The 27,625-nt window shown below is 39.0% G+C and overlaps 1 protein-coding gene across 2 annotated transcripts in view; it reads right to left on the reverse strand.

The window, feature by feature from the left end:
- The window catches only part of ZHX1 (zinc fingers and homeoboxes 1), a 27,976-nt gene continuing 351 nt past the window's right edge, over nt 1–27,625 (reverse strand). Inside the window, exons 2-4 of one of the 2 annotated variants that reach the window (XM_029923448.1) lie at nt 21,126–21,238; nt 9,079–11,928; nt 1–39 (exon numbers count right to left, since the gene is read on the reverse strand). In XM_029923448.1, the coding sequence (XP_029779308.1) occupies nt 9,082–11,703 (2,622 nt within the window). In that variant the 5' untranslated portion in view covers nt 11,704–11,928; nt 21,126–21,238 and the 3' untranslated portion in view covers nt 1–39; nt 9,079–9,081. Of the gene's footprint in view, nt 40–4,467; nt 6,360–9,078; nt 11,929–21,125; nt 21,239–27,625 lie in introns of those variants that run through there. The other variant, XM_029923447.1, reaches the window with a different exon arrangement.

Consider the following 27,625-nt stretch of genomic DNA (forward strand, 5'->3'; position numbering starts at 1 on the left):
CTTCTCTCTGCCTCTCCCCCTCTCATGATCTGTCTCTCTCTGTATCAAAAATAAATAAAACATTAAAAAATTAAAAAATAAATAAAATGAATTTTGACATAGGTATATATCCTGTGAAACCTCTCCACTCAAGGTGATGAACACACCTATCACCTCTAAAGGTTTTATCCCTCTCCTTCCTCATTTCTTCAACGGAGTCCTGCTCTGCAGCCAGGCTGGTCCTCTCCAGATTGGGTCCTCCCCCCTCCCCCCAAGTCTTTCCCTCATCCTGCAACCTTCCCTGCCCCTACCAGGTCTCAGTTCACCATTTCCTTCATCAGGAAAGCCCCTCCCAGGGCCCTCCCACTATAACCAAGTGGGATTTATCCTAGGAATACAAGAGTGGTTCAACATAAGAAAATTAATCAATATAATACATCATGTTACTAGATGAAGGGGAAAAAAGCCAAACAATCATCTCAACTGATGCTAGAAAAGGCACTTGACAAAATCCAACACCTATTACGATAAAACCCATCAGAACACCAAGACTAGAACTTCCTCAACATGATAAAAGACATTCATGAAAAACCCACAGATAACAGTATTTGATGGCAAGACTGAAATCTTCTTTTATGATCAGGAACAAGACAAGGATGCTGTCTTTCACCAGTGCTACTCAACACAGTATTAGAAGTTCTAGCCAGAGTAACCAGATGAGAAAAAGAACAATAGGCATCCAAATTGGAAAAGAGTAAAACTGCATCTATTTAAGGAGGACATGATCCTAAATATAGAAAATCCTAAAGAATCCACAAGGAAACTACTAGAGCTAATGAATGAATTCAGCAAAATTTCAGCTTACAAGATCAACAAACAAAAAGTTAGTTGTTTCTGTGGGGCGCCTGGGTGGCTCAGTCTGACTCTTGGTTTTGGCTCAGGTCATGATCTCATGGCTTGGGAGGTCAAGCCCTGTGTCAGGCTCTGCGCTGCTGGTGTGGAGCCTGCTTGGGACTGTCTCACTCCCTCTCACTCTGCCCCTCCCCTGCTACGGCTTATTCTCTCCCATTCTCTCTTAAAATAAATAAGTAAAACTTTAAAAAATTAGTTGTTTCTATATACCAGCAATAAACAATCTGAAGAACAAATTAAGGAAGCAATTCCAGGGGCCTCTGAGTGGCTCAGTCAGTTAAGCATCTGACTTCGGCTCAGGTCATGATCTCATGGTTTGGGGGTTTGAGCCCCATATCAGGCTCTGTGCTGACAGCTCAGAGCCTGAAACCTGCTTCAGATTCTGAACGCAGTGCCTTAGACCGCTCGGCCATCCTGACGGCGGGTCCTGCTTCAGATTCTGTGTCTCCCTCTCTCTCTGCCTTCCCCTGCTTGTGCTGTCTCTCTCAAAAATAAACATTAAAAAATTTTAAAAAGTAATTTCAATAACAATGGCCTCTGAAGGAATATCTTTTACACTGAAAACTATAAAACTTGTTGAAAGAAATTAAATAAGACATAAATAAATGGAAAGGCATCTCATGTTCATAGATGGCAATACATAATGTTGTTAAGATGTCAATACTATCCAAAACAATCTAAAGATTCAACATAATTTCTTCCATAGTTCATAATTAAAGCTTCCAATAACTTTTTCAGAAATAGAAAAGCCAATCCTCAAATTCATTTAGAATTGCAAGGTGCCCCAAATAGACAAAACAATCTTAAAAAGAGGAAAATTAAGGATTCATACTCCAGATCCGAAAATTTACTGGAAACCTAAAAGAATCAAAACAGTGTGGTATGGGCAGAAGGACAGATATAAAGACCAAGGGAATCGAGTCCAGAAATAAACTTTCACATATACAGCCAACTGATTTTTTTTAAGTTTATTTCTTTATTTTCAGAGAGAGAGAGAGAGAGAGAGAGAGAGAGAGAGAGAGAATGAGTGGAGGAGGGGCAGAGAGAGAGAAGGAGAGAGTGAATCCCAAGCAGGCTCCGTGCTGTCAGTGCAGAACCCAACACAGGGCTCAATCCCATGAATTGCAAGATAATGACCTGAGCTGGAATCAGGCACTTAAGCAACTGCGCCACCCAGAAGCCCCTACCCAACTGATTTTTGACGAGGGTGCTAAGTCCACTCAATGAGGGAAAGAGTTGTTTCAACAGCTGGTGCAGGGATAAGCGGATTACCACATGCAAAAGAATGAAGTTCAACCTCTATCTCACATCAACATACAAAAATTTACTCAAAATGGATTAATGACTGGGGTAACTGGGTGGCCTGGTCAGTTAAGCAGCCGACTTCGGTTCAGGTCAGGATCTCATGGTTCATGAGTATGAGCCCCAGATCGGGCTCTCTGATGTCAGCGCAGAGCCAGCTTCAGATCCTGTGTCCCCTTCTCTCAGTGCCCCTCCCCCACTCACACGCTCTCAAAAACAAACAAACATTAAAAAAATGGATTAAGGACCTAAATATAAGAACTGTAACCATAAAACTCTTAGAAGAAAACACAGGAGTAAATCTTCATGACCTTGGATTTGGCAGTGGGATTTTTCTTACTAGGTAATCTCTGTGCCCAACATGGAGCTTGAGCAACATCAAAAGCACGAACAACGACAAGAACAGTAATAATAAATTGAACTTCATCAAACCTGAAAATGTTTTGTGCATCAAAGGACACAATCAAGAAGGTGAAAACACAATCTACAGAAGGGAGAAAATATAGCCAATTCTTGTTCCCCCTACAACAGTTATGTTCTATGAAGTCACCATGAACACTGCGTTAGTGAATACTGAACAAATGCCCCCAGGGTTAAGAACCTGGGAGCTTCTGATCATAACCTTTTCAAAACTGATCAATACAGAACTTTATTTTATGTGCTTTTTCTGTTCAAAGACACCGTATTTAATATATATTGTTAATTCATTAACATTGAACTCTCAGCCAGCAGCACCACCACTCATGCCTGAATTAAACTTGTCTAAGGTGTATTTTCTCCATAAGGCACTCACAGCCTTCTTGCATTTACAAACCCTAGACACCATGTCGGCACTACACTTAGGGGTCATTTTAAACAGTGAAATCACCAACAAAAGACACAAAAGTACTTAAAAAGAGGCACTAATTGATTACAAAAAAGATGACTCTTTATCATCTGAGAGCTGAAATAAGAGGCAAAACACCGCTTTTTTTTTAACCTCACATGGGAATATGCAGATTGGCAACTCAAATGTTTTGCCACTATTCACATGCGTGTGGATGAGCACAAAAGTGCTGTGTATATTGATTTTGGAGTTACAAATAAGTTTTTAGTGAGTTGTCAAATTTCTACATACAGAATGTGTGGATAATGAGAATTGACTGTGTTTGCAAATCATGTATCTGGTAAAGGTGTAACATCTAGAATATACAAAGAACTCTTAAAACTCAACAGGAGGCAGCCCGATTACAAACTTCGCAAAAGACTTAGGACACATTTCTCCAAAAAATATATACAAATGGTCAATGACCAGATAAAAGATGCGGAACACCATTAGTCGTTAGAGAAAGGCAAATCGAAACCACGAGACACCACTTGGTACCTCCGAGGACAGTGATAATCATTTTAAAAACGGGAAATAAAGGGTGCTGGGGAGGACACGGAAAAACAGGACATTGCACACTGCTGGTGGAATGTAAAATGGTTACAAGCACTGTTGAAAAGTCTGTCACTGTGGCACAGTCTGATGGTTCCTCAAAAAACTAAACATACAATTACTCTTTGATTCAGCAATTCTACCCCTAGATATACATCTGAAAGAACAGAAAAGAGACTCAGGTACTTTTATGCCAATGTTTAGTACAGCATTTTTTCTAGCCAAAAAGTAGAGGAAACAACCCGTATCTATCCATCGATTCTGATAAACAAAATGTAATTGAGAAGTGTCGAATCCCTGTGTTGTACACTTTAAACTAATGTAACATCATCTGGCGACTATACTCAACAGAGCAAGGAACGAAGCCAGAGGGCTGCAGGTATTGTTAGAAGAAAAGCACTGAGGCGCGCCGCTCCGCTCTCCACAGCACACACCGAAATATTATTCGGTCATAAGAAGGAACGGAGTTCTGATATGTACTGCAACATGATGAACTTTGAAAACTTTATGATAAATGAAATAAGTCAAGTATAAAAAGACAAGTATTGTATGATTCCACTTATTTGAAATATCAAGAATAGGCAACTTCGTAGAAGCAGAAAGTAGGTTCGAAGGTTCCCAGGGGCTGGGGGAGGGGGGAGGGCAGAGTCATTGCTTAATAGTTATAGAGTTTCTGTTTGGAATAAAGAAAAAACTTGGAAATAGTTATGATGATTACCCAACACTGTGAACATAATTAATGCCACTGAATCGTCTATCTAAAGAGATAGAGTAGCAAATTTTGTTATGTATAATATGCCACAAATTTTTAAAAACTCCATTCATAAAATGGAAAAAAAATAACTGAAAACTACTAATCAGTGCTAACTTTTATTCTGTATTCAAGGACATGATCAACCAGGAGAGGAGGGTTTTGCTCTGTCAAATAAATATATTCAAAAGCTAGCAAACATCAGAGCAGAGCGAAGTGCCAAGTTTATAAAAGAGATGGCAGAGGGTGGGGGGATTACTACTAGTTATTTACAGTTACACAAAGTTAACATATGCCAGGGAAGCATAATATATATTCGAAGGCTTCATTTCCAATACTTGACATCTCAAATCTGAAAATATTAAATTGTCAAACAAAACTCAGACCATGTTCAGCAATGGTTTAAAAAAGGGAGCAATTTAATCATTATAATACAGAGTGTTTTAAGAAGTTTTTAAATGTGTAAAAGAAAGAACAGTTTAGTGCATTAAATTGTTACAGTCTTTACATTGCTTCTTCTTAAAAAAGTTAACAGTAGTATGAAAAAGCCACCCACAAAGCCAGCTGTCTGAGTGAAGAAATCAGCTACATTGCAGCATTTTGGAATTACTAATAAAGCTATAGTTAAAAAATAAAAAGTTTATAAAAATGAAAGCAGCATGCATATTCAAGGCTTTTTCATAACATTTCATTAGCTGACAAACATTTAGGTAAAAACAAGAGCTCAATATTATTCATCAAATTAGACAAAAAAAAAAAACTGGCCAAGCCCACTACATCCGGTCATTCAGAAAAACATTTTAAAATGCAGAGCTAATTAAACTGAACACTTTTCTATGAAGAAAGCACATTTTGAAAAACGATCCTATAGTCACAAAAAAAAGGGTCCTTCTCAACATGAATGAACAGCACCTGTCTTTACAAAGTTTATAAGTTAGTATGGACTTTCAGTCTCCTGATATGGCAAGAGTTAACAGTTAACACTCCCATAATTCATAAGTGAAAAGCTAACCTTTAACTCAGTATGATCAGCTCAGAATTTTTTCTCTTTTCACTGAAATTGCTACCTACAGTAGAATTTCACTGAAAGGCAATTCTTGAAAATTCTGATCTGATACCTGTACAAACATCTCTGATTTCTATGTGATTGTAAGAAAACACTAAGTATATATTTACTACATGGTACTTCTTCACATTTTTGGTAAAATATTTATTTCAGAGTTTCACCCTATCCAAATTCTTAATGCCATTTTCTTTTCCCTCTTCAATATTGATTATCTTCAATTTACCACAAAGCAAATTCAGCTTCTAATGAAAAAAAATGAACAGAGTATTACAGAGTAAGAGTGGTGTCTACGAATGTGTTCAATTAAAGATCCAATCATTAAGGGCCAATGACACCACAAAATCTTAATGGTTCCAACGCGCGTCAATAGGCTGTTTTACATTAAAATGGTATAAGCCCCTGTACAAATTTTAATCTTGGTGCAGGGCCTGATAAATAAGACATAGAAATAAATCAGGTTCTTCTTTTTCCTGTTTCTAATAATTTTTACTCTGTAAAATGTTTGGTCACTCAAAGCTATAAACTTAATCACGTATCAAAGAATAGAGGCAGTAAGGCCCATCTCACTAGACGTACAGTATTAACCTGGACAGAATAGGAGGACAAGCTCTAGTGGTCATTAAACCCCCTCAGAAAGTCTAAGAATCAGAACGTCTCCGTCGTATCTGAATAAAAATGTACTATATTAAAATTTCAATTTTTACAAGTTGTTTTTTTTAATTAGTGTTCTATTTACATTGCAGAACTTCCGCCAAATGCAGTAGTTTAACTTTGGCACAACATTAAGTTCCGTTTCTTTTGGGCATTGGATCCTATCTTTTGAGAATGTGTATGCCCCAAAACGTTTTCAGTGTCATCAAAGTTTGGGCCCATTCACAGTAAATCAGACATCTTGCGTTGAAGAATTGATTCTCCTCCAACATTTTAGGCAGCTATAAAAGAAAAACATAGTAAAAACTAAAATTTTAAAGAAAACCATATTTTAATGTTTACTACTTTAGAAATGAAAATTACACAAATTAGCCATGAAAATAAATCTTCTGTATTTGCTTATTAATACTGAGATCACTTGCCACATATATCTTACATAAAGCACTAGGTTTTGTATACAATGTCTATGTATATATTCTGCATACAGACATTTTCACCTATACATAGTAATTTATTAAAAATTATTAGTAGGAAGTATATATTTTATTGTCAGTATTTGGTTTTTTAAAACTAATTAACATATTTTGAGAGAGAGAGAGAGAGAGAGAGCAAGTGCACATAAGCAGGGGAGGGGCAGAGAGAGAGAATCCCAAGTAAGCTCATGCTCAGCATAGGTCCTGACATGGAGCTTGAACTCACGACAGTGAGATCGAGACCTGAGCCAAAAAGCAAGAGCCAGACGCTTAAGTGACTGAGCCACCCAGGTGCCCCTCATTGTCAGTATTTGTAATAAACAGACTGAAATCTAAAAGCTCTTGTATTTTTTTTCTATTTATATACAAGGCTAGCTTGTGCAAAAAATATAAATGTATCTCACTTTTTGCAGTAACTACTTTGGAAAAGGTTTTGGTTACTTATTTTTGGTAAACTGAACCATACTTAAATGAAGAAATAGCTATTTAGAGGAAACAGGGTGAATCCTTTTATAAGATGAGAAAGTAGTTTGTTAAACCAAAAATAACTTGTTAGTTAGTGTGTTTTATGATTTAAGACTTTTTGGATATTTTAAAAGGCATGCCTGATATGTACCAGGAGAGTGCCTGGGTATTATATGTAACTTTTTGAAAACAGTACCTTGGTATGTATTTTCTGACCATAGTATCCATGAGAGTATCAATACAGAACATGAGAATTATCCACACTAACTTAAAGTCAAACCAAACTGTACAAAAACATTCCCGTTGTTTTCGGGAGACCGGAGCTCCCCACCGAATCACTACTCAGGTCACCACAGCCGAAATGACAATTCACTGCAGCAACACATTTGTTGCTTTCATCTTGGCCAAGTGAGAATTCTTGTGTTCGGCAGAAAAAAAAAAAAAAAAAAAAAGCCTGTTAAAAATATTTTATGCATCTGGGTCAGAAGAAAGCGTGTCCTGAAAATTTCTGACAGTAGGAGACCGAGGGCTGCGCTCCAGGGTAAAACCTGCACAAAACTGTTCAATGGTCTGTGACGCACATTCATGCTCTACAACCTGGAGGGGGGCTTTGTTCTAAGACAGGTACGTTAAAAAATAAAGTGGGTGAATTTTAGTTTCATGTGTTTTTCTGCCTGAAAAAAAAAAGAAAGAAAACCTAGAAGAGGGCTGCTAAGCAATAAGAAAAGTGCCTGGTACATATTAAGCCCTCTATAAATAATTACTTAACAAAATAAATAAAACCAGCAAGGAAGACAGGGGGGAATTAAGGAAACAGCTCGCAGGATAACAGAGCATAAAAGTAGAGGATGGGGCAGGGATGCAAAAAGCTAAGGAAGGAAGTAAAAATGCTTCCATGGTAATGAGGGTCCTACTTCGCTGTTTGAGAGCAGCGCAGGAGCTTCAGATAACGAGGTGCTTTGGGACTACTGATAGACATATGCCAACATTTCGTGACAAGTGCGCTGTTACGTGTAACTTTTATCCTGGAACGCTCTAAAACAGAGAGTAGGAGAGAATAAAACTATGCTACTGAATTCCAGAAGTATTAAGAATTGAAATCCTAACTCTGACTCCGGTATCTGATTTGCAACGACAGTGGAATTTTAATTAACTCAATCTATGAGCGAATTAGAATTGAAGGAGCATGCCAAACCTTTCAGATTCAAAGCATATTTACTTGTGCTTTTATAACAAGAGATACATTTTTTAACCAAATACAGTGTTTCTGCTGGTAGCAGGTTTGTTTTATATCAAAGAGTGAAAAGACACTTTAGGCAACTGGGTTAATTTAATATCAGATCTGTTATTTACCTTTTGATCTCTAACACAGAGGTAATTCATATCAGTTTTCAAAAACAGATGCTATCTAAGCAAACGTAAATTTACACAGAGCCTAAAACAGACCTTTGGCTTTCAAGAGAAAAATTACTGAATAATTTTAACACATAAAGCATCTTAAACTCAAGTTAAAAACCTAATAGTTTGGGGGCAATACAATGAATAAAAAAAGATACCCATTTTCACCTAGTTTCCTAAAACTGAGCAATCCTCACCCCTGTGGTAAGCCTTTCCTTCGGTATACTTTTCCCCTTCTTTTTAGTTTTCGTTTTTGAATTCTTTCCTTAAATAGGCAAAAAATGAAGCTTTAGTGAAGGAGGGTGGCAAGCAATACATTTTAGTTTATCTTCAGTATTTGTGAATCCACCCCGCCCCCTGCCCCATCTCCTTCTCTGACAATGGGCAACTTTCCCTTAAGGCAAAGTAAAAAAATATTTCACATAAAAAGTAAATCTTTTAAGCAGCATTAAACTCTACATAATAAACCTAACAATTGTAATAGTCAGACTACACACAATAATCATGTATCTCTTGGCTACTTCATGGCCCCCGGTCCTCTTATTAGCTAAAAGAAAAAAACCATTTTAGGAAAAAAACTATCAAGAGTGAACGCTGTCAGGTACGAGGTAACTATCCTAAAGGTATAGCAGTTGAGGAATGTACACCCAGATTAAAAACTTACATTTCAGTCATCTGATTTAGAAAGCTTCCGCTTCACATGTCGTGGGGGTTCCCAAGTATCACTATCATCGGTTTCTTCTTCGTCCTCTTCCTGATCATCAATGACTTCATCTTCCTCCTCATTTTCCTCAAACAATTCTATACCTAACTCTGATCTTCTCTGTCGTTCTGCAAACCACTCTCTGACCTGCTCATAGCCCATGTGTGATTTGTTAACGAGTTCGTCCAGGTCTTGCTCATTAAGAAATTTGTGCTTCAGGTAATAATCCTTAAGTATTGCAGTTCCAGTTTTAAACTTTATGAGTGATGGCCCCCGGTCCCAGTTGTTCATCCTCTTGCTCCCTCTTGGCCGCCCACGCGGTCTTCCTCGTCCCCTTCCCTTGGGCCTCCCCCTCCCCCTTTTCCTGAGGGAAGACAGGCCATTCATACTACTGGAATTGGCACTTTGATAGTAGTAGTACCATTTTAAGTTTCCATTTTTCCAAGCATAACGGGTGTCCCCAAACCAACTAACTATATCTGTTCTCGCAAGCCCGCTTTCTTCCGCCAGCTTGTCATACTCCTCCGGGGACGGCCACTGCGTCCGGACAAATGCACTTTTCAGCATGTGCAGCTGCTCCGGTGTTTTTTTACATACCTTGCCCGTATTCCCTGACTTGGATGCACCGGATTCATCTCTGGGAGAAGTTTCTCCAGCTTCTTCTTTGGAACTACCTGCATTACTTTCATCTATTTCCATTTTCTCTTCCTTTAAAGCTTTTGATTTCTTCTTCTCTGTAAACCAAGCATCAATTTCCCTTCTGGTAAGTTTGGTTTGCGCTCTTAACCTATTTAATTCTTCATCCGTGAGTGCGGAGCTGTTGAGAAAACTTGCCTGAAGGGCGCGAAGCTGCTCTGCAGTCTTCTCTTTAAACTTCTGGGGGGTGAAGTCGGGAAAAGGATTCCAGGACTGTTTGGGCTGCGAAGTGACAACGGTCGGGGATTCCGCGGTTTCGTCACTGGAGTCTATCACGATCGTGGTGGAGGAGTCGTTGTTGAGATGCAAGCACTGATTACTCTTCGAGTTTCTCTGGTTGTACCTTGTGTCGCTAAACCATTTTTTAATCTCTCCTTTAGTCAGGCCTGTGATTTTCATAAGTCTGATAATTTCCGAATCGTGGGGAAACTGATTTTTAAGGTAGCTAACTTTCAGTTCTGCCAGTTGCTCTTTCGTCTTTTTTGCCCGGATGCCAAATGAATCCGGGTTCGCCAAGGCGGCCTCGTGTTTGACCAGCTGCGGAGGCGGGGCGGCGGCAGCTGCTGGCTTCGTCTCTACCACAGGCTGCGCGGCAGCGGGGGCCTGACTCTTGTGCACGTTTGTTGGATTTGGAACCCCCGCCACTGTCAAGGCTATAGGCGCCGTCACCGGCAGGGTGTTTGCTGCGGCTACTGGTGTAAGGACCAGCCCTGGCTGACCAACTATTTGGCATGTCTGTAAAATGGGTGGTAAGCCATTACTCCCCGTGGAGATGTGTGTAGGAATAACAGTTATGGTCTGAGGTACAGTGTGTACTGTCCCATTGAATTGTTTTCGTCTTGCCTCCTCTACTTCCTCCGGAGTCCAGCTGACCCCATGTTTGAGGCGTTGGGCTGAAAACCAGATCTTGATCTGTTCCTCTGTGTACTTCGCCTGGGCAGAAAGCACAGTAATTTCTGACATGGTCGGGTAAGGGAATTTGTTGTAGGTGTTAAGCAAAAGGGGGTTGTTATCCAATGCAGCATTGTAGGTAGGAATGCTATTGACGGGGATTAAGACTTTGGGAATCAAACTGGAATTCTGCTGAGCGGAGACGGCGGTTATCACCTGCGCCAACCCAGGAAGAACGGCTGCGGGGGTCACCACCGCGCTGGCGACGCCCGGATGTATTCTGTTCACCGCGTTAGTGCTTGTGTTACACTCAGAAGCTGAAGAGCTTGGATCTTCCACAGTTTCTTCCTGATCCGGTTTGATTTCATTCTCTTTGTCTTCAGGAGTGTCCTCCACTGAGTTGTGGTGAACCGTAATCCGTTTGTTCTCCACTTTGTTCTTCATCATTTTCATAATTGGAGTTTTACTGATAGATATTCCTGAAGAAGAAACTTCTGTAGGTTCAGCTTGCTCTGAGTTCTCCTCTTTGACAAAACTTCCATCAAAGGTCAGATCATTTATTGTCTGTTCGAAGATTGTCTGGTTATTTCGTTTCACCATAGTCAACTTAAAATTCTCCTCTCCTGGGTGATATTTCAGATTATGCTCAGAAAGTGCATCATATCTTTTGGTAAGAAAATTGCATTCGACACAAACGTAGGATGAGTTTAGCACTACGTTGGGATGTTCTGAATCCACATGAAAAGTAAACATATTTAGATCTGGGGTTTGAAAAGTACAATATTTACATTCATAGCCACCTTCAACTTTTTTGTTTTGCTGATTGTCAGAATCCACAGATTCATGAACTTCTTCATCACTTGAGATGCTCCCTGCCCTGGTGTCTACAGGCGTGAGCACAGGAGGGCCTTCGTCCAGATCTGAGAGCAGCTCGAGGTCTGGATCTTGCTCACTGGCCAGGACCATGCAGGGTGTTGTGGATTTTCGTCTGCTTGCCATTCTGATGTTATGAGGAAAATCTCAGTGGTGATTAAAATGCATTGAGGCTTAAAACTGTTCAGTATTCTTCATTTGAAAACAATGGCTTTTGGTTCTTCAAGTCCATTTTTGTGTTCAACAAGTTTCATTAGCAGCTTTTTCATGGTGCAATCAAGTAAAGAGCTTATTGTTGGCAGATAAAATACTGTTGAACTGCTGAACTTTTTGAAGCACAACTCCAATCACCTACATTAAAATAAATTCAAAGACGTTTTTAAATGTGTGATCATGAGGTTTTAAACAAATTGCAGTTATATTTCACTTACATGAAGTTGTTGGATAGCTCAGTTATAAAGATCTAGAATAAGACCAGAACCAGGAAAAAAGTCCTGTAAGGAGGGTGTCTCCAAACCAACTCACTGAAGGTCTTGTTTACCTGGATTTTCCAGCCAGCTCTATAATTAAAGGGAAGTGGGAGAAGACTCTGCTTTGGTAAGCACACTGTTATCAATGTGAAATGATAATCCGTTAATAAAGGAGGAACTTAAAACTAAAAACAGCAGTCACAGGTACTCAGAGACTCCGGCCATTAAGTGCATATGAAAATCAACCCATCAGTTATGCTTTCTTCCTCCCACTGGTTTATCATTCCAGTAGCATGGGCAAGTATGACAGAAGCAGCAAAGTGGGATATGAATGATCAGTTTCAGAAACATTATTCTTAATCATTCTTCACAATGCTACCAGAATTTATAAAACATCTGATCATATCAGTCTCCTGACTTGAAGTTTCCCCAATGCCAAAAGAATGAAGTCCAAACTCCTTAAGCCACGCGTAGTTCTCATCACAACCTAGCCTCAACCTCGATTTTCTGCCATCTCTCTCCTGATACTTTGGGCACAGAGACACAACTGCTGTTCCAGGGACACAAAATGAAGGCTGCTCCTTAGGCCAGGACCCTTGTCTGTACATGTAGTTGAGATCTTGTCTTCTAGATTACCTTCTCCCTTTAACTTGCCCCGACCTCCTCCTCAGTTTATCTTCTCATCTAGCACGTCCTGTGTTGTGGCAGAGGAATGTTACATTTCTGTCCCACAACCTGTCCATACTCCTCCTCTCTTTACTACAGATCTGTGTCTCATTCTTCCAAGGACCTTTGTATCTTCAATCTAATGCTCCCCAGCCTAACTATCTCATTCGTTTCTGTATCCCCTTTGCATACAAGAAGCCTAGAAGTAGGGACTCACTAAATGTTTATTAACTTGAACTGGCATAAATAGGAAAACAGTCCTATTCAACTCAAATGCCCTGGGAATATGATCACAGAGAATAGTAGCTGAAATTTACAAGAATGACCATGACTCATCAAGAGAAAGTGAATTGAAAAAAAAGAGAAAGTGAATTGTGCTCATACAAATACATTTTAATAATTTTGTACCCAAATATTTAAAATAAATATTTTAATGTTTATTTACTTTTGAGAGAGAGAGAGAGAGAGAGAGAGAGAGAGAGAGAGAGAGAGACTGTGTGTGTGTGCATGGGAGCGGCAGAGAGAGAGGGAGACAGAGGATCCGAAGGGGGCTCTGAGCTGACAGCACAGAGCCCAACACGGGGCTCAAACTCATGAACTGTGAGATCATGACCTGAGCCAAAGCAGAACGCTTAAGTAAGCCACCCAGGTGCCCCTAAAATAAAATGTTAATGGTATGTCAATGAAGGGTGGTGTGCTTCTGAAGTCTAAACTAAATGAAAGTGGAAATGAGGCAAGTGACCTCATTTACTCTCTACCTCAAACTAGAACTACGTTCATTCATTAGTATAATGCTTTTCCTAGCTGAACTGTGGAGACAAAGCTTACTTCAAAGATTATAAAGCAAAACCTGGTCTGCATGAGGAGATATACTGACTCAGTTAAAGGAGAAAACTTTTTAGGAAACAGAACTGTCCGAAGGGAGAAGGCTCTGTCTTTGAAGGCAGCAAGATCCTCCTCACTGGGGCTACTCAAGTACATAGCACACATCCATTTGATGGATCCAAGCAACAGATGGAAAGCTGGCCTAAATATCCCTCATTCTCTGACTTCCCATATATTAAAATACAAAACAGGGTACCTGGGTGGCTCAGTCAGTTGAGCATCCGACTTTTGATTTCAGCTCAGGTCATGGTATCACAGTCATGAGATTAAGCCCCATGTGGGGCTCTGCACTGGGTGTGGAGCCTGCTTAATTCTCTCTCTCTCTGTTCTTCTCCCCTGCTCTCTTTAAAATAAAAAATAGGTGTGCCTGCGTGGCTCAGTCAGTTAAGCGGCTGACCTTGGCTCAGGCCATGATCTCACAATTCGTGGGTTCAAGCACTGTATCAGGCTTTGTGCTGACAGAGCCTGGAGCCTGCTTCAGATTCTGTGTCTCCCTCTCTCTCTGACCCTCCCCTCACTCACACTCTATGTCTCTCTCTCTCAAAAATAAACAAAAATTAAAAAAAAATTTTAATAAAAAGTGAAATTAAAAAATATATATAAAGCATCAGCTTAGTAATAATAGTATCCTCTTCTCAAAGAGTCCGTATTTCTCAAAGGTGCCTTTTTTAAATTTTATTTTTATTCTGGAAAACGCCTTTGATCTCTAAGGGAATATATAGAAATCACTATTTCTTAACTGAATGTTATAAACTAAACGAATGCCGTCTCTCCTATGCAATTCAGTAGGACTTGAACTATTTTGTTCAAGTGCTAGCATAGCTGTTTGATTCTTTTTGTCATTAGGAAGACGGGATTCCTCAAATAGCCTGAAATAAGTGGAAGAGTAATAAGCAGCACCCACAGCTTCGGCGGTGAGGGAGAACGGCTCACAGGCAGGGGAGGGAGCTATTTGGTAGCTGTTACTCTCCCGGAATCTCAGATTCTAGTTAATTGGGTGTATACTAATAGTTATAAATCAAAGATAGAAGCATGTTTGTTTGTTTTTTCTGGAACTACCTTTCCTTAGTGATGCTTTTCAAACTTTTTGTTGTAAGCAGGAGAGCCCTTTCTTCAAGCAGAATTCTAGGAGAAGCTCTGGGGCCAAACAGATGACAGAAGAGCTGCCGGGCGGGAGAAGCAGAGAGGCGGGACTACCTCCTGACCCCCTCCCGTGGGCCCCACAGCCCTCCTCCCACCTTTGACGGGTTCTGAAGTGAGTTTGACAGCCTCGACCTTAAAAACCTGAACACTTTCAAGACAATGTATGGATGTCACCAAAAATCCTTCTCAGTTTGCCACTGCTGAGCCATGAAATTTGAAAATGAATGTGAATTTAATGTCTTTCAGGTTGTGTCACTGTAGAAGGCAGGGCCCGGGCACCCAGGGCTGGAACGGAGCAGCCGGTACTAATAAGAGAGGGAGAAGAGAAACTTGAGGCACTAAGGTCCCCTTATTATTCTGGCTCTCTAGGTCTTAGAATTTTTTTGCTTTTTGGGTTTTTAAAAAATTTTTTTCTAACATTTATTTTTGAGAGACAGAGCATGAATGGGGGAGGAGCAGAGAGAGAAGGAAACACAGAATCGGAAGAAGGCTCCAGGCTCTGAGCTGACAGCACAGAGCCCGATGTGGGGCTAGAACCCACAAACCATGAGCATGACCTGAGCCGAAGTCAGATGCTTCACCAACTAAGCCTCTCAGGTGCCCCTCTAGGTCTTAGGTTAAACTGCTTACTTTTCATTTTATCTAGCTTAAAAATAGGAATTTGCTAAATTATTATTTGTATTTCTCTTCCTTATATCTCACTCTTAAATTTGTAAGAATTTAAGCAGATGTAAACAAATTTTAAAAGCTTAAACATTTTCTGATAAAGTCATAAAATTACAAAATGTTCATACATTATTTTAAAATCTAATGATGTATATTTACAATGGTGCTTTTTCCTTTGAAAGCACTGGTCTTGGCAATGTAACCTTAAACAAGCTACTTAAAAGAGAAGCTTTTTAAAATAAAGTCTTCAGTAATGTAAAAGACTCAAACCTGATAATCTTGGGTATTTAAGATCGCCTCAAGCTCAGGTTACTTATATACCCAACTACACCGACCCGAAAAGTACTCTTCCCCCTTTACTCCTAACAACTGTTTGCTTACATTTTCCTAACAAAACCAGAGTCACTATGTTGTTTAATGTATTTCCAAAGGGAGACAGAAAATCCCCAAAAGATCCTCTAGATTTGGTCCAATTGCTCAACTTTACTATAATGTATGTAGCTCAAAAACAGACCAAAGCACAAACAAAGGCATCCTCATGGTCCTGATGATAAAGTCATAATTTTCAGGGAACTCCGTATAAATGCCTCACTTCTATGAAAGAAACCCAAGGCCCAAAGGAATAAATTCACAGAGTCTCTGCAATACAAGATAAAACCACGTCCTGGAGTCTCCCCTGCCGCTCAGTAGTCCAGGGACTGGAAAAGTTACGAACTTTCCACCTCAGTTTTCTCACCTATAAAACCAAGATTCTTCAGTTCAAGGAATTCACTCAACAGCTAGTTGCTGAATGTCAGCCATGAGCCAGGCCCTGTGTCAGGCACTACACTAAGGTGATGACCATGACAGACCGCCACTGGTATGTCAGATACTGGCAGCAGAGCAAGAGGAACAGGCAGTAAAAATTACTTAAAATAACTGTGATCGATGCAGTGAGGGATGAAGTATCAAGAACTCTATGAGTACATTGCAGGAGGCTTCCAGAAAAGCAGCAGAAAAGGCTGAACTGGAGAAATAAGAATGGTGCCATCTACCTCAGAGGCTGTTTGAATAAAAATGCTTCACACACTGTGGTACACAGTAGGTACCTAATTAATGCTATTCTCTAGTCTCTGAAAAATTATTTTGGGAGATGAAGAAATACCTTTTATTTAGTATTATTTCCTTTCTCTCTCTCTCTCTCTCTCTCTCTCTCTCTCTCTCTCTCTCTTTTACAAGCAACTTATTTAGCTGACGAGGCACACATATTGAATGAAGAAGCAGAAAGAGTAAAAAGACAGAATAAGAATTTCTTTGGTGTGGTTCCAATTTATCTCATTTTATCATTAAAGTGCAACAGGGCTGAGACAGAAAAACTGTCGTACAGAAATCGCTATTAGCTGACAGTCATCCTCTACTTGAAGGTCAACTAACAACAGAACTCAAAATCAATTTGGGGAAACTTACACTATTTACCTGTAAAGGGGGGTAGAGTTCAGTTGCACAACTGAGTAGCTATCTAGGTGCCTTTGAAATATAAGCACAACGTGAAGATTGCCAAATAAAATAAAAAATTATTCTCTAAATGCATTCAGCACTGTAGATATAATTATACTTAAAAGCTATTTTCAATTAACTTTTCAGTAGAAAAATGGTAAAAAAAAAACCACCAAAGACAAACTAAAAAACCCCACCAAACCTGATCAATTAACTGTGATACTACCCTTAAAAATGGTAATCAAGAATAATTAAGGAGTATTAAAAATATTTATTCATTTGCTGTTACATTTTTTTAAAGATCAGAACAAAATTTGCATATTAATTATAGAATAATTATGGGAAAGTAGGTATGCATATGGACAAAAACTAGATGAGAATATAAAGAAATGAAATTTTCACATGAGATTATGGGTGAAATTTTTATGTGTGCTATTCACAAATTTTCTTTAATACTGTTATAATATTGCTTTATTATAAAATGCAACAGACACATAATTTTAAGGCCTTAAAATTACAATAGGTCAACATATTTTGATGGTCCCTTGCCTGCAGCTGAAAATAAAGTTCCCTTTCTATTTTTAAGGCAAAACATGGGCTACATAAAGGTTTTTTTCAGGGGAAGTAGAAATCTCTGAGTATGTATAACACCCAGAAGTTTTGAGGAGCTGCTGCTCCGTGGTCTGAGAAGCCAGACTCGTTCTAAGAGCTCCCCAGAGCACTCGGAATCTGCAGAGTAGGGATGTAGGTCAAGCCAATTTCCATGGTTTTATCTGCATCCTGGCTCTTCTGCTGAGGGTAGGATACTTCTCACACAACTCATGATTCTTAACTCATCAAAATAATTAAGACACAGTTTCTCTACAGAAAAGCATTTAATGAAAGCAAAATTCATTTTATCAGAGTATAAAAACGGAGGACAGTTTTAACAGCAGTTCCTACATGGTCAAGAAGAATGTCCACTTAGCTCTCCACTATCTCCCCAGGGCCTAACACATTGCCTATCAAGGCCTCAATAATATTTGCTGGGGGGAAAAAACCCTTTAAAATATATCTGTATTATAACACTTTACCTCATGAAACACTCATTTATAGAGGAGTTATAAAGAACAACTGACTTACATTATAGTAGATTCCTTCCAATGGTAAAATCCTTACTAATAAAATTACCTTAGTCATTAGAATATTGAAACAACTCAAATATAAACTATTCTATTTATTAAAATATAGCAGGGAATATACAACAAATATTTATCAACATCTACAATTCTGTTGTTACAGTTTTACATATGAATAGTACATATCTAAATTTGTTAACTGCATCAGAATGAAACAAGGGAGATAAACCCATTTGCAGAATTAGTCCTGCCGTGAAATTCAGGAAAAACGTGTTCTTGTAAAAACGGCAAATGCAAATCTGAATTTAGAATCATTATTTTTCCGTTCCAGGAGAAAACTGTACTTTAATGGTGCTCTACATTTTTAAAGAGATTAAAAAATAAGTCCTCAATGTAATATACTATAAATAGTAGATTGTTTCAAATTCTGTGCTTAGTGCTACAAAAAAGTCTAAAAATTTTTATAGTTAAGCAGAACCATAACTAAACTGAATTTCCATGCCTCTATTTTTTTTGTGTGTATCTTATATTTCAAATTAAATGATTAATTTATTTGGCTAGTTAGCCACAAAAGCATATTTTATTGGTATTTTATGTGAATAAAAACTATTTTTATACCAATTCTAAGACAAATATGAATAGTTATAACTATAATTTTTAAGAACTATGTTAGTTTTGAGCTGGTACTAACTAAAAGAAAACTGTTCTCAGGTTAGCTAAAATATAAACTGAGACTCCTTTGGGATATGTATTCAAACCTATGTTGAGAATTCTTAGAACTCTGTATTCTATTTAGTTTCACTTCTTATTCTCTGAGTCACACAGTTCTATTTAGTCAGCTGAAAATACTTATTTTTACATGTTTGTATTCAAACTAAAAGTTACAAATCCACCCAAATCACAGAATGCCTGAAATAATAATAGGAATAAAGAACAATGGGGTCTAACTAGAATTTAAATAAAAATTTGAAAAGACAAAAAAAAGAATAATGGGGTTAAATTAAAACAAATATCTATCTAAAAAAGTTGTTTTTTTTTTTTAACATTTATTCAGTTTTGAGAGACGGAGAAACAGAGCATGAGTGGGGGAGGGGCACAGAAAGAGGAAGACCATCCGAAGCAGACTCCAAGTGGCTCTGAGCTGTCAGCATGGAGCCTGACACGGAGCTTGAACTCATGGACTAGGAGATCACGACCTGAGCTGACGCTGGAAGCTTAACCAACTGAGCCACCCAGGTGCCCCAAGGATGCTTTTTATAATTAAAAAAAAAAAAAAGCAAAACAATTTTAGCCTCTATACACTTGAGGCCTAAGGAGAAAATGTAAAAGCATTCAGAAACAATGGTAACGTTCCTAAAAAATATTAAATGAGAAATTTGACAACCCAAATTTGTACCCACAGCAAATGTTTTTGAGAATTATCGTAACCTAGAATCATTACCTAAGAGATAAATCTCAAGAAAACTGCCAATATGGTCTCAAGAGAATCACAATTTTAAGGTGAATATAGACAAGTGAATGTGATAAAAATGAAAGCATCTAAGAAATTGGCCAAAGATCATCTAATTTCAGAAGATCCCTTTGCTAATGCTAAACTAAGGCTTTAGGGTTTAGAAACTCTATCTTCTCTACCTGTTTTTTCCCACCTGAGAAAGCCAACCTTAATACCGCTAAACATTAAAAGAAGAATCCAAGCTGGATAGATTTCTCTTGGCAAGCTTTGACCCCAGATTTAAGGAGTGAAATTTCGTTTTGAAAGGCCTCTCTGCTGGGGCGCCTGTGTGACTCAGTCGGTTGGGGGTCTGACTTCAGCTCAGGTCATGATCTCACAGTTTATGGGTTTGAGCCCTACATTGGGCTCTATGTTGACAGCTCAGAGCTTGGAGCCTGCAATGGATTCTGTACCTCCTGCTCTCTCTGCCCCTCCCCTGCTCATGTGTGTTCTCTCTCACTCTCAAAAATAAACATTAAAAGCAAAAAAAAGGTCTCCAATATCCTGGTTTTCCACCTTCCGTGGCATGTAGGTAGGTATATAGCATACGGAGAGCGATAACAAATATGTACTATGGTCGAATCTCCTGTATTTGTTATTAAAGGTTACAGTATTCCCCCAAAGTAATTTTTTGCTGCAAATAGTTTTCCTCCAGTTTTCTCGAGAAGGTGTGTTAAGTCTTTCACAGAATCAGAATGCTATTCTTGATTGCAAGTGAGATTATCACTGGGAGGCTGAAAAGCCATTTATCTATCTGTTACCTTCCCCATTTATAAACTAAAGTGTTACCTGTTTCACTCAGGATATAATCATTCAGTTATAAAAAATACTTCGAAAGATAATAGTAATTAGTATTGGTAATGTCTACTTGTAAGGACTCTATCAATTTTTTAAAAATGAAAGTTGAACCACCACATTAATAGTTATGGAATCTTTCCTAGTGCTTTCTGGAATCATCTAAAGTAATAATTGGACTAACGTGTAAATATTTCAACACTGTAGTATGTAATCTAATGCTTGTTATAAAAGACAATTTATGTCAGGCAAGTAAAACATTAAGTAATTATGTACAAATATATTCACATATTTAAAAACTGGCATGCTTCACCCACAACAAAGTATATTCAATTCTCAATATCCTAAATTTTTATATTATAATTAACTATTAGTAGACTATATACTGTAAATATATTTTCAGGAATTGATCTTGTAAGTCTTGAAGCATTTTTCTGGATATCGGCAAAAAAGAGGAAAATTTCTAAGTCAATTTCCGTACACTAAAGGTCTCTGTCTCACGACCATCATTTGACTTGTTTGTCACTGCTACCATAGCTCCCTCCGGGTACAGTGCTTGGCACCCAGTGTATTTCAGCAAATATTAATTGCAAAATCAATTATTAATATGCCATTTACCATGAAGTGTGATGCTGTTACCTTTGAAATTAAAGCAGCCAATCTGCCTTTATTTTTAAAGTTTGAAAGTACATTTCTTAACAAAGTGTCAAGATTAAGTCTGCCGCTTTTTAAAGAAAAACGTTTAAAACGTTAGGCGAATATAGCAGCATGGGATCTGAAGTGAGCATATTCTCTCAGAGTCTGAGGTTTCCCACAGCCAAACAATGAAACACATACTTGCCACAGCTTCCTCAGCATTCTGTTCTTTGACAAGGACAGTGTCCCTTCAAATTAGGTGTTTAGCTCAGGCCATCATTACCAACAGGTCTGAAGTACCTATCTGCCATCTCCTACAAAAAAAAAAAAAAAAAATAGTAGCACTTTATCATCCTAGATATAATTCAGTCTTAGGACTTTATATTTAAAAATAAATATATTTTTGAAAAAAGCTTAATTTCCTCATAGAAATTGTGAATCATTTAAATGCCAAACCCAGTATTAGTAAGAAACACAAAATTTAAAACATCTTCAAAAATTCTATTTGTATCATATAAAACAACTAAGTCAGATACTATTATCACTATTATACTATTTTTAATAAAAAATTTCAAAATGTGAATATATGCAGGCTATAATATCTTTAGCAGAGATGAAGAAATTATCATTGTAAAATATTAGTACGCAAAAGTTATGAAAGACAATTTAGTTAAACTAAGAGGTGGGAGGAGGTGTATGTTTATATGTTTACACAATAAACCCACTGATATTTGTATCCTAATTTACTATGTATTAATTGGAATGGAGTGGATTATTAAGCTGGCAATAAGCCAATAAAAGTTAAATAAACTAGTGGTACTCTACCTCAAAGCATGTGCTATGTAATAGACTGATCTGTGTTTATTTCATTTCTGCAAGAGAGTTACTACCAAATGGCTTTTCAATCGGTGTGTTGGGAGGCATCAGATTGTACAATCAAACAAACTGAAAATCATCCTCCGAAATTGAGATATGTGTCCAAAAATGTCGTGGTGTATTATTTGGAGAATTTAAACCAATCAGGTAATTTAATAAAAATTATATTTGCTTCTCGTAATATGAGTAAATAGTGCTTTTGAAGGATTGAAGCATTTTTGTTTTTGTTCTTGAAGCACCAAAACTCTGTAAACCACAGTGAATGAATATGAAGGAAGATTATTTCCTCCAAATAACTTATTCTTTGATTCCATCTGTTATGTACATGTTCATCAAGAGGTTCTCAAGACATAGTAGAAATACACCAACCCGTTAGTAAAATACTTCTAGGCTAAGTTAAAGCTTAGGCTGAATAGCTAAGACTATTTTCATGAAAAGCAAAAGAGCATTCATTTTCCTGGTAGACCCAGTGGAGCATCCTGTTATCTGCAGCCTGGGATTCTACAGTTTCATTTCCTGGTATCTCCTTGTTTGGAAACTCCTGAGCCATCCATCTACAGGATGTGGACTAGAAGAGAAGATAGGAAACAGCTGCCAAAGAGGGGAAGTTATTTTCCAAAATGAATTATTAATAATATAGGAAATTGGTAACCTATTTGAACTCATTCTTAAATCACACAGTCAGTGCAAGACGTTTTACTGAATAAGAGTCTCTTGAGAAGAGCTGCTGAGACCCGTGAAGGCACCAGGCAGTTAGAGGAGCGACAAACGCGCTTCGCCGAGCTTCTGGATGAAAGGCACACTTGCCCAATGTTATTTCGGATCCCGGTACTAGGGTTATTTTAGAACACTTCGCTCTAACTCAAAGTAACTTTAAAAATTTTAAGATTAGAATGAACTTCAAAAATTAAAGAAGTCATCTCTGCCCTATATGTTACATAAGAAAACAGATGAGTTGTTTTGGCAGAAGATGGACTGTAAATAAATGGGCTTTGTAACCAGACTGCAAGGGTTCAAATCTCAGCTTTGTCACTTACTAGCTATGTGACCGTAGACAAGTGACTTAGCTTGCCTATGCCATTGCCCCCTCATTTAAAATGGGTCTCTATGATCATGTATTTAAAATAACACATGCAGGGGCGCCTGGGTGGCTCAGTTGGTTAAGCATCCGACTTTGACTAAGGTCATGAGCTTGCAGTTCACCAGCTCAAGCCTGCAACGGGCTTTGTGCTGACAGCTCAGAGCTTGGAGCCTGCTTCAGATTCTGTGTCTCCCTTTCTCTATGCCCCTTCCCCACTCGCACTCTGTTCCTCTCTCTCTCAAAAATAAATAAACCCTAAAGAAAAAAATAAGTAAAATAAAATAAAATAACACATGTAAAGTGTTTGGAATATTTCCTGGTACTTAGTAAGTCCACAATTACATTTTTCTGACCTTTATTTATTTATTTGAAGGAAGAGGGTGCCAGTAAGCGAGGGGCAGAGAGTAAGAGAGAAGGGCTCACCTGAAGCAGTGCTTGTGTTTTACCTGAAGTGCGGCTCAGACTCACCTGGGCTTGCCTCAGGTCGCCGATGTGGGACTCGAACTCATGACCCATGAGAACATAACCTGAGCTGATGCTTAATGATGGAGCCACCCAGGCACCCATGTTTTTCTGACTTTTATTTAAGGTGTTTAAGTTACACAACAAAGGAAGTCTTCACATGAACCATGTTAAATGTTGAAACATTATAAAATATTTTATTAATATTATTTTATTTTAGAGGGAGAGGAGGAAGGGAGAGAGAGAGAGACAGAGACGGAGAGATAGAGAGAATCCCAAGGAGGCTCCATGCTCAGTGCAGAGCCCAACTTGGGGCTTGATCCCATGAACCTGGGAGCCTGACTCCAACTGAAATCAAGAGTCGGGACACTCAATTGACTGAGCCACCCAGGCGCCCCAGAACATTGTAAAATATTTTAAAAATCTAGGCAACAATCAATCAAATTTATTTTCCACTTCATACCTTTGAGCATATTAAGCCATGCTACAAGTTGCCTTTAACAGATAGATATTAATCAATCATAATTTTATATCCCCCACTCCAACATACACATACTTTCTCAGACCTTAGCTTCAAGGACAATCATTAATATATGACACATTTTAAAAGGTGTTTCATAGAACTAACAAAGCTCTGATATAAATCTTACTGTAGAATTTCTCATGAAGAGAAATTGTTCTGTCCCCACCACACCCTCACTCTCCAGGACAGTCCACGCCCAGAAAAGTTTTAACACACTCCTTTTTGACAATATTGGAAAGTAAAAGGGAACAGACTAAGTATAGAAGAAAAACATCATTATGAGTGAAGTACTCAGAAATACCAAACTCTTTCTACCTCTCTTCATTCCTCACAAGAACCAAAAAGGAGAGAGAGAGGGAGAGAGACCCTTTGGAAGGGAGAAAAGGGAGTCAGAAATCCCATGGGAAATATGAAATCACTATAATTTAATGACAAAGTTTGTTTTATTTAAAATCATGTTTTAGATATGTTTTGAGAGTATTATTTTTTAAAAATCTAAAAACGGAAAACAAACAGCCTGCCTAAAAATTCAGAGTGCCTTGAATGTCATTCTTAAACTGCTCGTAAAAACTTCTTTTCTAAAGTACATCATCATATTTGTTTAGATCAAAGGTACAGATTTTTAGATCTCTCGAAGGCATTATAGAATACTGATTATACAAACTATAAAGATTCAATATCCTTTAAGACCAAAACCTGGCAACTAACCTAAAATTTACATAAATATTCACTTTAAAAATTAACTGTATGAAATACAGATCTCCAAAATGTAAACTCACATGTCTATCCTGACTAACGATCTAAATCACCAGCCTCACCCAGGCAAATTTGTTCACTCACAACCACAAATATATCAAAGGCAATAATGATACAATAAAATAGATCCCTCATATTACGGTAACATTGGCTATTATTCAAAGGCTAGAACCACAGTGTTTTTTCCCTTCAATTAATGCAATTTAAATTACTTTTGAGATCACATAGGATGATTTAGAAGGATTTTAGGTTAGAAAAAATTTAGACGTAAAAGTCAATGTGCTACACCGGCTATTACCATAAACAGTGCAATAGATATTTCCAAACACCTCCCTGAATTAATGAATATGATATTAGATTAAAACTTAGTTTAGGCACTGAAGTTTTAACACTGCTAATATCCAGAGAAGTACAGTCTCTTGAGCCCAAATCCACAATGATGCAAGGTACATAAAAAGGCTATTTCCTCAGCTACTTTGTAATCAGTTTAGTAATTTTAAGAGTACTTCCATTTAAATACAAAGCCATGACTTACAGCAAACTAAGTCCCAAATAACCTACTTTTGTGCCCAGTTAACATTATAAGAAAGAAAACAGAAATACATTATAATATCACCTTTCGGTCTTAATGTAAAATATAATTTAAAAAAAGGGAGAAACTCTGCAAAATGAGCCACCTCACCTATGCTATTAAGCTCATTAATAAAATAACATAAAACTTTATTCACATTTATTGAAAAAAAAAAGCCCTGTAAGTATCATCAAAGCTGAAATAATTGTGACATCATCAACGGACAGCCCTCCAAATCCAGCGGAATCATAAGCTCACTATAAGGGAAAGACATCTACTGCTAATGAGCTCACCAGCACGATCACATTTATGTTTTCAGCCCCGGCATATTTTCAGACCATCTGGCATCAGTGCCACTCCGGTTCATCCAGCCTCATCTGGTCAGAACTGAATACAGAACTAGGGCTACATGATGCACGTAGGGGACACCAAAGAATGTATAATAAGGCTCCAAGTGCACGGCTCTCAACTAGTTTACACTTGAAGTGTGTTTGAGAAGCCATTTCCATGAAAGACGTTAGGGCTCTTTTAAAAATACTAGAACGGTTTAAAAAACCTGTATGAATCATAGCTGTCAACAGTTACCCGAGTCTCATTTTCCTTTTTCTCATTTTGGTCCTGATCATGAAATAGAGCATCTGAAGAGGTACTTCTACAAAGATTCACTGATAAGTGGAACGCTATCAATTCTCTATTGAAAGAACATAAGATTTTACATTTTATTTTGCATTTTGCATAAGATTAGTCAGCTTTGCCCTAAAATGCTTAGAGCAAGGAGGGACAGATGAAGGGGAAAAATTTTATGAAGGCCCTTTTACATCCTGTTATGCATTACTGTCTATGGCAGCACCCACATTTCCTTTGCTTGAAATCAAGGGTCAGAATTGCTACTTGAGAAATTAAAAAAAAAAAAAATCTATGGATACACTGAGGCCAACGTCCCTGTTAGAACCAACGTCCGTTCATCCTCACCGTTGGCGTAAAAACAAATGACTTTTTGGAGGATAATTTTTCAGAGACAAAGATAATTCATGTAACGCCACATAACACCAGTTGAAGCTTTCAGACAAAGACTGAGAAACAATGACCAACATCAACAAATCTAAAGCTGCACTTACGTAGGTAGGTACACATTCGCTCCAAACCCACAAACACGCACTATTCCTGGAGGGGAGGCTGCTCCTTCCTAACTGTGAACCCTGTATTTTTCAATCCTGTGATTTCCCCCTCTTTTCTGTGATCCTCTTAACCCCCAAAAGAACTGCTTTTTCCTTTCAAGTTACATGGAATCCCAATCTAACCACATTACAAACTCTCACCCTTTATTTACCCTCCCCCTCCAAAGATTAGCTCCTTCTCATGTTTGTCTTCAGCCCTGGGGTGTGTTAGGAAAGCACTGTAGAAATTCCACTCTGCCCCATCTGCACGGTGTATCTACCCTCTATCCACCCCTTTCCCCACTTTCCACCTCCTCTACCCTGAGGCTTTAATTGAAGCCTTGCCAGAGCTTGTTCCTTGCTAACCTAAACTAACGATAACCAACGGAACCTTCTCCTTCTCTGGGGTTTTGCTCTAGTCTTCCTGTTACCTACCGAGGGGAGAGGTGGAGGGGGATGCACGAAACAAAGAAATTTCAAGTCCCCGGACCTAGAACTTTGGCTAAATCTGCAGGGAAAGGGCACCCGCCAGAGGTCTTCTTCCCGGCCATTAGACCCCGCTCCCCTCCCCTCACCCCTCCTGGCCCGCACTTCATTCCCCGCCAAGATCAAGAGACTTGTTCCCGTCAGGCCTCAGGGCTCCGAGGAGTCCCCGGTCGGCCTCTCGGTCTCCCATCTCAAAGGGACGGATAACATTTGCATTCTCTTTAATTAACTTCTCCCAGTCTCCCTCAAAACGGAATACAGTTCTTAAGGACTCAATTCTGAGTCTTGCGCCGAAATGGGGAAACAGCCTGACCCCGAAATGGATCCCCAGTCTTCTCTGAAGTGGGGCACAACCTCCCTGGAAAGGTTTCCCAGGGCTCCAACCCCAATGCCAACGCGCTCAGCTCCAGCCAGAGGATCTGTCCTTACTCTCCGAGAAGACGGTCCCCACGAGGCCACGGGCTCCCGCAGGGCAAGCCTTCCGAGCTCCCCTGGGACCCTTAACACCGCCGGGGTCCTCCGTCCACGCGGCGCCCTCCACCCCGCCCCCCGCAGGAAGCCCCGTCTTCACTCCCCTCGACAGTCCCAAGTTGCTCGGTGCTCTCATAAGGACCGGGGCTGATAGAGTCCCCTACAGAGCCTACCCGCAGCTCCTCCCGCGGCCGCAGACATCCCGAAAGCGCGAAGGACCCTCGGGGATCTGTCCCCCGGCGGCGATTCCCGGGTGCGAGCACGCCGGGTCCCTCCCCCTCGGACGCCCCGCACCGGGTCCGCCCCGCAGCCCGCCGC

The sequence above is a fragment of the Suricata suricatta genome, chromosome 15 (genome assembly GCF_006229205.1).
Source record: "Suricata suricatta isolate VVHF042 chromosome 15, meerkat_22Aug2017_6uvM2_HiC, whole genome shotgun sequence".
NCBI classification, from domain to species: domain Eukaryota; kingdom Metazoa; phylum Chordata; class Mammalia; order Carnivora; family Herpestidae; genus Suricata; species Suricata suricatta.